At 28.6% G+C, this 14,273-nt stretch overlaps 1 protein-coding gene across 1 annotated transcript in view; it reads right to left on the minus strand.

Annotated features, from left to right (window-relative positions):
* Window positions 1-2,989, minus strand: part of LOC100164196 (probable lysine-specific demethylase 4B) — a 4,662-nt gene extending 1,673 nt beyond the window's left edge. The window contains exons 1-8 of the mRNA XM_029485327.1: window positions 2,864-2,989; window positions 2,674-2,763; window positions 2,393-2,611; window positions 2,115-2,299; window positions 1,899-2,046; window positions 1,487-1,800; window positions 1,196-1,425; window positions 420-1,070 (exon numbers count right to left, since the gene is read on the minus strand). Coding sequence (XP_029341187.1) covers window positions 420-1,070; window positions 1,196-1,425; window positions 1,487-1,800; window positions 1,899-2,046; window positions 2,115-2,299; window positions 2,393-2,611; window positions 2,674-2,763; window positions 2,864-2,989 — 1,963 coding nt within the window. The remainder of the gene's footprint in view (window positions 1-419; window positions 1,071-1,195; window positions 1,426-1,486; window positions 1,801-1,898; window positions 2,047-2,114; window positions 2,300-2,392; window positions 2,612-2,673; window positions 2,764-2,863) is intronic.
* Between the last annotated feature and the right edge of the window lie 11,284 nt (window positions 2,990-14,273).

Genomic DNA, 14,273 nt, shown 5'->3' on the forward strand with positions numbered 1-14,273 from the left:
AAATTAATGTAATTTTTAATTATATTTATTTTCATTGTTAATATGACTTTAATATGGCTAATATAGAAAGGTTTTATGACGTTTTAAATCCAATAATGAATAATTAATAATTTACGCAGCTTAAATGTTATGTGTCGTGTATTGATCAGCTTTTAGTTTTTACTAAGTCAATTTGTATATCCTAGGATGTACACAACGTGTTTAGTAAAAGCCCGAATAAAATTTAGAATTTCAGCATTTACTGAGTACAAACAGTAAAACCTAGCATTAACTAGTAAAACCTAGGTTTACCTAGTGATCGGGCATTTACGGTAACAAATATATTTTTAAACGTAGATATTAATTTACATTAAAAACTTTTAATTTAATATTTGATGATTGTTTTAATATAAGTAGAAAAGAAATTGACTGAAACATACCCTTAATTTTAGATTTTTCTTCCATAGTCTGCATAGGTTCAAGAGTTGGTTGAAAAAAATTCCGTGTGGATTCCAAATCAATTTTTTTTTTAGTTTGAGTCATAAATATTGATGTCATTTTAGATGGTTGATTTTTTAAATTCATGTGTAGTTTCGATTTGGTGAGAGATGAATTACGTGGCTTTTCTAACGTAATAGGTGGTAATGGTTTTGTCACAACCACATATTTTAAATGTGTGTTATCATTAACACAGTCACATTCTTTAGACAATAAATTATCATTGTTTAAGGTTTTGTCAAAAACTGTTGAATCTTTAATACTCTTATTAAGACATTTATCCACCCGAGACTCTTGTGTAATTCTATTAATATTCATACAATTGAGACTCTCAACATTTATAGGTGATATAGTTATTACTTTTTCAATACTATTATCGTTCTCTTTGTTGAAGCTAATGATTGTCGAACTTGTACGGTTAATAGTTTGATCAGAAGGAACAACATTTTTCTCAGTTGATTTAGACTTTTTCTTGTTATTAGATTCGGGATTCTTTTTTGTTTCAAGTTTTGTAGACTTTCTTTTCTTGACACTTCTTTTATCTGAACCATCACAATAATCAGGACCACTTGTTAAGTCTATATTTTCCAAGACTGAATGATTTTTATTCAAAAGTCTAGATTTTCCATTATTATATGATACTTCAGTAAAATCTAAAAATAACATTTCAATTAAAAATAATCCTTGAACCAACAAGTTTAATGTAAATGTTACCAACCCATTTCATCAGCTTTTAGCAATTTATTTTCCATTACTTCTTTCTGTTTGTCATTAAGTTGCTCATCTTCATATTCTTTTTTATCTAACCCTTTTACACTTGTTGATGGAGATACATTTATAGTTTTATTTGCATATCTTGTATCATTAGGCAATTCAGAATCTGATTGAAGTGTTCCATGACAACGTTTTCTACCAGCTTTAATATTATATTTTGGAATACCTGTATTGCTGTAGCATAAAAAACCAAATTTAAAAAACTTTTATTTTTGGATAATAAAAACTAACTTACTTTTTGCTAGATAATGTGCTAGATTTACTAGTCAGAGGAGCTTCTAAAGTACCAGAAGTATCTTTTGGATGAGAACCAACATTATTTTTTTTAAGCCATAATTCATACTTTTCGGGTTGTATGCGTTTAACAAATGTATCCATACAAATCTTCACTGAATCTGGACTGCAATGACACAGTAAAGCTCTTTTTCCATAATCTACCCAACGCGGTAACGCAAAATTAGTAGCTTCAGCTATATTATAGCCATGGTTAAAACCTGAATGATATCCAAAGGGGAATGTTATGATGAATTCACCTCGCTTTTGTGTGATCTATAACAAACAGTAATATTGATCATAAAAAAAAAAAATCATAATTACCTACTGATAATCAAGTTTAAAATTAGTAATTCTTAATTATTTACTTTATTAAATGGTATAGAATATTGTTTCAAAATATGAGGAGATATTACAGTAATTTTATGTCTGAGAAAAGCAGGGCAGTTTGAAGCTTCAATTGGAAAAAAGCGATTAACATATCTTTCAAAACGGCGACCATGTTCTGGAGATATCGCATACCTTAAGTAAAATAATATATACAATATATAATTACAAACTATGATAATAAAATGAAAGGATAATCTTACCATGTCTTTGGATATCCTTCATGTATATAGTTTATACTATACAAGTCCATGTCTTCAGTGTGCCATGCAAACAAAGATTTCCACATACCAAAGTATAAATAAGCTGTATTGACACCTTCAATTCTAACACCATAATCTTCATTTACATAATCTAATATAGTACCCAATTTGTTAATATTCCAAACCTGAATTTAATTTAAAATAATATTTAATTCATTTACATATACATTTGAGATAAAATAAATTATAATTTATAAATGTATAAATGTAATTCTTACACCAACATCTTCATCCATAATAGATCCAGATACATCTGCACCATACAATGGGGGGTTGTAAATAATATTTTTCCAAAATTTTTTTTCAAGATCGTCATAATCAAGGTGGTCAGGTGTCTTAAATTCATCAGATTCTGCTATTATTTTATAATCGGATACTGTCATAGGTTTATTTTCTACATTAAGTAGTTGATAAAATCCTCGATTACCCCGTGCAACCTAAATCAAAATAATAATTAATGGACTTGGTTTATTAAAAACTAAGTACTTGACCATAGTACTTGACTGATTGGAACTGGAATTTTCAAACTCATTATATCATCTTCATCACAACGCTTTCTTCTTGCTGTCCATTCAGGTGGTGGGATAACCTACGAGATTAATATTGCATATTTAGAATAAAAATAAGGTCGAACAATAAAATAAAATCTGAAATTAATATAAAAATGCAAAAATGTTTTAATATAATACTTTTGCCAATCCAGCCCTGTGAGCACCTTGCTTCTCCATAAACTCAATATAGCTACTGAAATTTTGAAATTCTTCCCAAGTTGGTCTGAAAACCATGATTCTATATGTATTTTTATCAGAACTCATTTTATCTAAAATTATAAATAAATTATTATTAGTATCGATATGTTCTAAGTACAACTAAATTTATAAATCATATTATAATAACTACATTTTCAATCCAAAAATGTATAATGATTGCAATGAAAATATTGTTGTGTTTTGAATATTATCTTATGGTAAATACTTATAGTACTAAGGATACTAATAGAACATCTTGTTTTATTTCATTTTTTAAAAAAACACTTAAATAATAATTTCTTACCTAATTATGATTATATTAATTATTATCAATTTGTGAAAAACAACAAATTCAGTGTGTCGTCTTTTTAAATCAGTAGAATATTGAAAAAAAAACTAGTATTAAGGACCCCAGTAGCAGTTTTCCACAATTTTATAAAATTTAAAAATTCAATTATATATCTTAGTTAGATACAACCTTAATTGAAATACTAAAAAAAAAAATAACTTCATGGGAACACATTTTTTTATCTGAAATAAGAAGACTTCCTACATGCCGCATCAAATTTCAATTTTTAATTTTATTTCAGATAATGGTAAAATATAATTTATAAAAAACGCTTAAAATTGTATTAATTTTGAAGATAACATTGAAGGCAATGTGTGAAAATTTGATTTGATGCAAGCTTGTACCTGATTTGCTCGATTAACCAATGGCAACCAATAAATAATAAATACTAATTATTTCTCCTATAACCAATAATAATCATTTATAAACAAAATTTCCATTGTAAATCTCAAAACCCCTGTTTGAGCACCTCCCCAGGTCGGGCGGACCTACCTGTCAATTGGACCCGACAATTTAAATCATTCCGGGAACCACTCAAACGCACACAAAAATATTCAATAAAATCGTTCCAGCCGCTTAAGAATGCATAAAGGATAGACGGACATTCATTCATTTTTATATAATGTATAGATTAGTATTCAATTTGCATTTGTATTTTTATTAAGTAAAACTTTAGTTAACTATCCCACTATCAGACTTTAACCAACATCAATCACATTAGAAAACTTACAATTTGGCGGAGATATACCTAGGTATCAATGTAGAGATTTACAGTTTACATCAACTGTATTCTATTTTCTTTCAATCCGTCCGACGGACTCACTCATCAGTCAAACGCAATACCTGATAGTAGTGTTGGTTGTTTGGTGGATTGGTTAAAATCGAACGATAGGTAACGATGGATCTATCGCGGTTTCAACGAAAACTTAAACCATCTACGAATGGACTGGCGACGAAACAACACCGAACTCGGAAGACTGTTATATTAATTGCCACTTGCGATAATTTCGTATTTAACGTTAAACTTCCAAGTTTCCAACGGAACACGACGAGACGATTTTGTCATGACAAAATAGATAGGTTTGTCTGGCGTCAGCTAGGTACTTGTTGATGCGCATCGTGTTCGCCGACTACACCATGTCACTTACCAGCACAGGTTCGCCGCTGTACGGTAATTTAACGGCCAATGAAATGAGGCGAACTATGACTATGGCTGGGGAGGGTGGGAGGCGTTAACCGGGCTGCGTTTCGTATTATACCTAACTATTTCGTCATGAACGTTACGACGTTTGAGAACAATTTATACGGTATGGTGTGGCCCCACTGGCCACTTGCTCCTTTATTTTAGACTGTGTCTAGATACCCGGGTGCCCGTGAGTGATAAGACAGGTGCTACATAACGCTGTTCACTTTGCATTCATTGTGCGCAAAATACCAATAGTTTTGGGAAATAATAATAGTATTAACCATTGGACCTAACAGGTGCGATTAATAATAATAAACTGATAACCAGTAGTAATAGGCATGCTCAGCGAATACTACAATAATAAAAATATGGTTGGAAAAAATCGGTGACGTAACAAACTGCATGTTTGGTTACAATATGATTTATTTGGGATTTTTCCCTCAGTTATAATATTATTATTTTAAATTAAACAAAATTATATAATACATTAACTAAGTCGTAGGATGTATCCAAACTGCTTATATTTACTTATTATGTTAAAATGTTACCATTACTTGTAATGAAAATCAGATAAGTCCGGATTTGCCTTATTCTTGCACTAAAATAAAAATATAAAAAACTTCAATTAATTAGTTAAGTTAATAACAATAAAAAAAAAAGGCTTGCCAAGTCAGGGATCAGCATGTAAACTTTCTTGATTTTTAATTTTTAATTTGAATTCAGAAAAATTTCGGTGTGAACAGCCCCACAAAAAATCATTTTCATTTTCATTTAGTTAGATAGATCTCCGAAACCGGAGAGTGGATTTCGTTGTTTGGGGTCTTGTTAGATTCACATTGGTTAGGAGAAGTGCAGTGAAGATTTTCAGAACTTTATCTTTAACAGTTAATTCACTACAGAACATTACAAAAAAATTAAAACAAATTTAATTGAGCGGTTTTTGATGTTTTTCAGCTTTACAGGTTTATAGTGAATTAATGATTGGAGATAAAGTTTTGAAAATCGTCACTGCACTTCTCCTAAGTTCCTAACCAATGTGAATCTAACAAGACACCAAACAACGAAATCCGCTCCCCAGTTTTAGACATCTACCTCGCTAAATGAAAATCAAGCAAAAAATAACTCTTTTTTTTTTATATATCTGTGAAAAATTAAATAATAAAAAAAAAAATTTAATTCTACCTTTAGTATCTACTTGATAATCCATTTTTAATGAATTATCAACCAACTTTCTAGCTATCATAGTTTAGGAGCAAAGTTAAAAAATACCGCTTGGGCGTGATATAAAATTCCTCTCATTAATATTTTGTATTAAAGCTAACTAAATTACGCACCTACTCATCATTACTGAGTTACATATTTATTATTTTCCTATTTAACACAAATTCTTAAAGTTTTCAAAATTCACACTTTTTTCATTTCATTTGCATACTTCATTAAAAAATCAAGAAAGTAAAAATGCATTCATGAGGTATTATTTAATAAAATAAGTGATAATCACTTTAATAGTAATCATCATTCATAGATATATTACTATTCAAACAATCTATGATAGTCATTATTGTACTAATAAAAAAATATTAATAACTAATGAGTAATGCAAATAGATATTATGATTTATGAATATAATTTGTGGCAACAATATCTCCATACGGACGATTTATGTTACCCCTATATTAATATTTAGAAGTTACTTATTAATACAACATATTAGTTTTTATCTATAAACATAAATATGAAATTCCTCGTAAATAAATCTTATTTTTTTTTTCTGATCATATTTTCCATATTCAATGAACTTAAAATGATTATTACAAACCGAAAATCCGTAATAAACAAAATATTTTTCCAGTACGTGTTCCTCACTCGACAGAGTACAGAGTCTAACAACAGATGGTGTTTAGAAGATAATAAGATATATTCAAGATATGTACAAAATATATTTTGATAATTGATTTTCAACTTAATTTTATTAATTGTTTATGCAATCCGGCATATTAGTATATATTTATATATTAATATTAAACCACATAAATATGTTATCAATAGGTAAAATTATTGAAATAAAAATATAAGAACATTTTTTACTGCTATCATATTATAATCTATTTTTTACCATTTTTTTACAAAATATATTTCAGAAGACAGCTTTTCTTCAAAAGTGTTTAATTCTTCAATTGTTGTTAATGTAAAGCAATAAACATCATCTTCTATGTAATTATTATCTGCAATGTTGGAATGTGGAATAGAGTGACAATTGCCTACAATATTCATCATAGTATTTTTTGAAGAGTCAGTTTTTTTACTTAGTTCTCTTATTTCATATTTAAGATTTCCAGTTGAGCTACCAGTTGATTTACAACATCTACAAAATATGATAATTATTAACATAATTAGATAAACATAATATTATAATATAATATAATAAATACAATGATAGACATATAATAAATATTAACATGTTAGGATATTATATAGGTGTTATAATATACTATTATGAAGAAAAATAGACGACAAAATATTTATAGATATATGATATTGTTTACCTATAAGTGTCAAGTAATTGTTTCCTGTTTCAGAATTTGAGTCATTTTTATTCACCTGTAAAATTAGAAATATTATTTAATTCACAATAAACAAAATAACTTAAAGGGTACTAAACATAATATTAATCATGGATGTTAATAATTTAACAGTTCAAAATTTCAGAAGCAAATTAAAGGAACTTTATCACTAAGGTTAGATTATTATTTAAAAACTAGAATATAAATACCCTTTATCATAAATATATTTTAAATTAAAAATAATAGTTACTTGTGAGAGATGACAAATGTGATTCAAAGTATCCGTTATTTCTAAATTTTTTACTATTACTATCAGGCAAAGATAATAGTGATTTGGAGTTTCCATCTTGTCTTTCTTCATTTGTAATAATTTTAAAGTCTCATGTTGAGTTGGATACATAGATGGAACTTGAAATAGAAACATATAAAAAAGATTCTTTGTTACTTAATTTAATAACATGGACAATTCAATAAAACGTTTATATTATATTTTAATAAGTAGGTATTTCTTATTTTTTTTTTTAGTTTTCTTATACTTGGCGAATAATATGGTGATTTATTAATTGAAGATGTGGATATACTGGGTGTATGTGTATTAGTAAAATCAAGTCTTTTTATACTGGTTCCAACTATCATGGTATTATTATCTATTTTAGATACATTCCATTTCCCTGATGGACACTTTAATACATTATCATCATCTACTACACCACCTATAATAAATTAAAATTATTTTAATTATAACTTTTTATTTACTATATAATATATAATCTTTTGGTTTTTCATAGCCCCAATAGGAAAAACTTTATTCTTTAGTGGGTGTACATAACCAAGAATAGGCCATAATTGACTACTACTACTTTTGGCTAAGGGTAATCCGTCAATTCCAATCACTACTTTGATGACTTCAATATAATCTATTGGACTATACTTAAAATGTTGTTTTAGAGCCAAACTTAAACCAAAATGATGTTAAAACTCTGGATCGACAGCATGGATACTTTCAGTAGTATCCATGGCTCTAATGTTTAATATTGTTCTTGCATCTTTCGGAATTTCTGCAAGGCCAGGTATACTTTTAAAAATAGGTAACAGTCCATTTACTGCATTTTGTGGAATATCAAAATTAACTGCCCATTCAGCTAATTTACATTTGATTTCTGAGCATAGCTCAGTATGCACTATAGGAAATTGTTCATCATGATAATAATTATTAATATCATTATGAATAGATAATGTTTCATCTGATGTTTCAAGAGTATTAAATACTGACTGAGAATATGTATTTTCATTTCTATTTGAATACTTTCCCGAAATATTAGCTGGTAATTGAACGGCATCCTCTGTTAGTACTAGTTCTGCAACAGAATCTGATGTACTCTTATTTTCAAAATGTCTGTTACTATTATTATAACTTTCTGTTTCATATAAAATAAAATCAACCTCTTCCCTGATCCTACATCTCTTAGTTCTTTCACTAGACATTATACCTACTACAAATTAAAATTCCTAAAAAACGTATAAATTTATCAATATTATAAGTAGTTAAAGCAGTGATTTTTAATAAGTATTATTTTTAGTTTTTTGTTCTGTAACATATTATGTTAAATTTAATTGTTTTTACTTCTATATGGTTAAAGATTGAGATTTTATTTTTATTCTATACCTAAATTAAAACTATTTTTGTTTTAATTAGTGTCTATTAACAAATAAATTAGTACAAACTTATTTTTGGTATTTATTGTTAAATAAAAAACAGTTACAAATATTAACCGATCAACACTAGGTACAAAAATTAACAAATAAATATGAAATTTGTGAGCGTGTCAAGAATTTTTTGTTGTTAGTATATTAGCATTGAGTATTTTAGTGGGTAGATAAATTATATAAATGAAATATATACTCAACAGTACCTATTAGTTATTTAGTCATTAAAAATGGAAAAATTGTTTAATCATATGAATTATAAAATGTAAATGTAATATATGCGATGAGCTTTACGTTTTTATTGTAAGTATAGGTACATACAGCTTAATTATTTTTTAAATTATCTTCAAAACTTAACCCTCCCAAGTCCCAACACAAGGGAGTGTTGTAGCTAGGTATAAACATTTACTATGTATTTATATACTGCAATTAAAAATCATACCTATATCATTGATATTATAATATATTTAGAATATTTTCAGTATACCTAAATACTAGATGGTATTAAGTTAGAGTCTCTAACCTCTAACTTGGAGAAGATGAATCATCTCCTTTTTGATTGGCTTTTTTAATACAATATTTAAGTATAAAGTACAATATTCAATGATAATTGAGTCAGTTGTCAGTCATATGTCAGTTGAAATTCTTTGACTTGGTTTTGGTTAGATGATAAAAGTAACTGATAAAATACATATACATATAATATAGGTACCTACCTACCTAGCCATCTTGGTTGTTATTCAAATACATAGGTATTATTATGAGGATTCTTAAAGTAATAATATTTTAAAAACAAATAATTACCTATTTGGAAAAGCGATATTTTGGCCTGGGTGGATGATAATATTAGTAAATATAATTTATATTATTTTACTAGGCGTAAGTATAGCGTTTTCTACTATTCAACATGCTATACTAACTATAGTTACGCTTAAGCTGCCAGTTGCCAGTAGCTAAAGTAAACGTCCATATTTTAAGCTAAATATATTATGAACAATGAACTTACCTTCAATTATTGAAGAAATTAAATGTTGCGCGGTATGGTATAGTTAACACTTAACACCTTTAAGTACCTACAACTCAACAGACCATATTAGGTATAAGGAATTCAATACCATTCAACACTCAACACTGGAACAGAGTCAGACGTTTCTCGTTACTCGCGGGCAGTATCGCTCGTGCACTTTGCAATCGTCGTCCGTCGATTGAATTTTGGTTATAATAATAAAATAATATTATAAAATATTATATAACCAGTTATTTTCTAACCATAGTAGTTGCGGTCACAAAACAATGATATTATTATACACACGATCGCGGGTCGTTGGGTAACGGCATGTCGACAACTTGGAATCGTTTATCAACTGTTGAGGATGCGAGTAGCTCAAATATTAATGACAGTCTTACAGTAATGTAAATACTATTAGTGCCCAGTTTTAATATTATTATACTCATGAGTCATGGACCGTGGCGGCTACAATATGTACTATAGAATTTTATAATTAAATCACATAAACAAACAATAAATAATGTTCATCCGCGGCGTATTACGTCCGTCGTGTATAGCTACTCCTAGTGGCATGTTAAACTCATTTTTGGTGAGGAACAAAAATTTAAACTAGGTACCCAAGCCCGGATTAAGACATTTTGAGGCCCAGGGGCCAAAGTTTTTAAATGAGGCCCTTGTACGAAAAAAAAATATTAATATTGTATATAATGTGTTCCTGGGTGAAGTGACCAGCCGACGTTATATAAAAGTATACCAAAAATTGATAAAGAAATAGCTTAAAGATGGGTCTACTTTTTATTTTTTTAAGTTATGGGCAAACTTTTTTTATCAAAATCATACATAGGTATCACGCATTTGTTAAGTATTTCAAAAGTTTTTAACATTTTTATGTATTTTTTTTTTATTTAATTGTCCTATAAACACTCCATAATACGCAATTGAACTAGAAATGCACTAATTATTTTTATTAAATTAAAAAAGTAGAAAAAAGTTGGCAAAAATTAGCATTTTTTAAAGGAAATCGTATATTATTCCAAATAATTTATTACTTGGTATGGGTTTTTTTTTTGTATTATTCTGCTAAATTATACTGAATAACACATTAATATACCTAGAATACCTTGAAAGTTTGGTTTTCATAATATATTCCTGTTAATCGTCACAATCTTAGTTTTCCTAGGATTGAGTCGGTTAATTGGTCGTCATTCGTTTAATTTTATACTATTCGATAAATTTTAGTTGTTATAATACAAAAAACAAAAACTCATAGTTAATAATAAATTATTTGGAATAATTTACAATTTCCTTTTAAAAATACTGATTTTTGCCAACTTTTTTCTCTTTTTTTAAATTTAATAAAAATAATTAGCACATTTCTGGTTTAATTGCGTATGTCAGTTGATAGGACAATTAAATAGCTTTAAAATAAAAATAAAATTACGTCAAAATGTTGAAAAGTTTTGAAGATACATAAACAAATGCGTGATACACTTGGTTTTGATAAAAAGAAGTTAATTGCTCATAACTAAAAAAATAAAAAGTTAAATTCAATCTCTTAAGGGTATTTCTTCATCATTTTTGGTATACTTTCATATGACGTTGGCCGGTCACTTCACCCTGGAACACATTGTATATTATTTAATATTTTTTTTTTCGTACAAGGGCCTCATTTAAAACATATTAGGTATATAGGCACATAGAAATAAATAATGAATAATGTATTAATGTATCACTTTATTTATAAATTATAATTTACAAGCTTTTTTTTTTTGCTAAATAATCATCGATTTTTTTTAGGTTATTTATTTAGTGTAACGAAAAAAGTAATGGACAATTAATTAGAGGCCCCTAAATAAATTCTAACTTTCGAGGCCCGGGGGCTATGGCCCTCCTGCTCCCCCTTAATCCGGGCTTGAAGGTACTCACCCACCCCTTGTTGTTTATAACGGTATTACCAACTCTTAAAAAATTTAAAATTTACAAAATATGCATACATTTGTAACGATTTGTATAATCGGAATATGATATTTCTACGATATACCTAGTCACCTAGGTGGCTATGTATTTTGTGGCAGGAGGACCACCTATCAACCAAAAATGTTTAAGGAGAGCAATTGCTCCAAAATAATACCTTGGACACGCCACTGGCTGCTCTGATATAAACCAATGCATTTTTAATTCGACGGAATATGCGGCATTCAAAACGCGGTGGAGTACGCAGTGTGTAGCCCCGGCCTATTGGCTACTACCACCAAGTTTCATAATAAGTCGAATCATTATAATTTTTAAACTAACAAAGCTAAACGTAAATCAGGTACTGATCGTTATTTGCTATGTATTACGCACTTACAAAACGAAGACAAATGCGTGTGTATATATCGTAGTCCTCCTGGGTCCTAATATGTTATAATATGATGAGTGATGACAGATGGAATAGGCAATCCTGGATTAGTAGAATACATTTGTATGTTCTAAGGTCCTTTTTTACAGGAAGATTCCTTCAATTTAAGAGGGTATTTCTACATGATCCACCGTGTAACACAAAATTTTAAAAAGTATGGTTTTTAAACAGTTGATTTGATCGTGTAACACACAGAAATTTATTGTCAATTGTGTATAAGCCGTATTTATATCGTTTGTTACACAAACAAAATATCTATGTAATTATTTTTAGTTTAGTAGTATATGTGACTTTTTTAAGTATAAAAGAACAATTTTATAAATATATATTATTTATTAAATATTATTTTATTTACTAAAACAATTATATAACATTCGAAAAAAAAAATTACATACATTTTTAGTTTGTGTAACAATTCTGTAATGTGTTATACTCGATCGCTTATAATCATACTTTTTAAAATGTCGTGTTACACGGTGGAGTATGTAGAAATGCCCGCTTAAACTGATGAAATTTCCTTGTAAAAAAGGTGCTCAGAACATACAAATGTATACCACTCTATTGTGGTGCTTGGAATATGTACTTAAGTATTAGTTATTAGTGTAACACTGTAATAGTGTTATAATAAGGTACCTAATTATAATATCCAACATGTGTATGTACAATATAGTGTTTTAAATGAAAAAGGGGGATAACTGTGTACCACTGTGCTGTATAGCTAGTATATAGGTGTTAGTATAATATAGTGATGAGTCGCTGTAAAGTCTGTAATGTAATATATTATGTATATGGTGGGTTTTAATTTTAAAAACGATTCTGAGCTAAAATAGTCTATAATTAGCGTATAGTTCTATTATAAGTATCAGTTACCTATTACTTATTACTTTTTTTTATTTGTATTAGCTATTAGTATAACACTATTATAGCTCAACAATTATAGTGATATAGTTTACAATAGTATTATATCTTATTATATACCTACATGGCAGTATTTTGATAACATAAAGTATGAAATCAATGGAATTGTAACGGATAGTATCCGTTTACTTCAAACAATATAAGTATAATTAACGTAGGTAATCAATATTAAGATATAGTAATAAATAGCACTATCGGGTACAGGTGAACGAACACAATAATATTTGACAGCTGCCAAAACTGCAACTACACAAAAATAGTAAGATCAACCGGGTTGTAAAACTGTACACGTGTAATAGTTTAAAACCCACATTAAAAGTCACAGAGCATGTATCTATCGACGAGATATGGGGGCTTGTCAATAACACAAATATATATATATATATACTTAAACTAGCAACAGGATGTAATATGTAGCGAACAGTTAGCGTTTCGCGGAATCATCATTATGACTTTTTGTACATGTACGCCACAGGATATCGATAACGTGTTGACGCGACACAAATGAGTCAAAAGACCGGGGGGTAGGTAGGAGAGCCTGGGCCCTTATAAAAGCAGACCAGAAACGGCCTGTATTCAGACGTGCTCTCTCCAATGCACTACGAGCACCTTCACGACATTTTATGTAACATTATTGTAATTTGGACTTAGTCGAATTATTGAAGCACAATTTAATAAACCACATAATAACTTTTCACCTGTCTACAAATTTATTTATCAACTACCTCATCATCATCATCCTCGTCAACAAAACGGTCTTACCTGCAAACTTAATATTCAAGTAGTCACTTGAGCTACCAGAATAGTACACTGGTACAAACCGGTAACCTGGAATATAACGGATATTATTATATTATATTATCCGAACAATTTAATTTGAAACAATATAATTATAATATTTATGTGCAATAGTTATTATATATATAGCGCGTATTACGACCTACGCTATGTAAAAGCTTTATGAATAAAAATTATTATATTTCCCATTTTATATAATATATATTTTCTAGATTCTGAGTGGAACGATGAATGTATTGATTTTACAATGATGTGTGTTTTTTTTTTTATTTTTTTTTAAATTTTTTTTTGTGTCTGTCATCACCTTTTAGGACAGTAAAAGTGCTTGGATTTTCTTCAACAGTACCTTTTCTGATAGGAAAGTGAATCTAGTTGGTTTTTGGGGGGTCAAAGTAAAATTTTTCCGATAGTTTTCAAA

This window comes from Acyrthosiphon pisum, chromosome X, assembly GCF_005508785.2.
Source record: "Acyrthosiphon pisum isolate AL4f chromosome X, pea_aphid_22Mar2018_4r6ur, whole genome shotgun sequence".
In the NCBI taxonomy this organism is placed as follows: Eukaryota; Metazoa; Arthropoda; class Insecta; order Hemiptera; family Aphididae; genus Acyrthosiphon; species Acyrthosiphon pisum.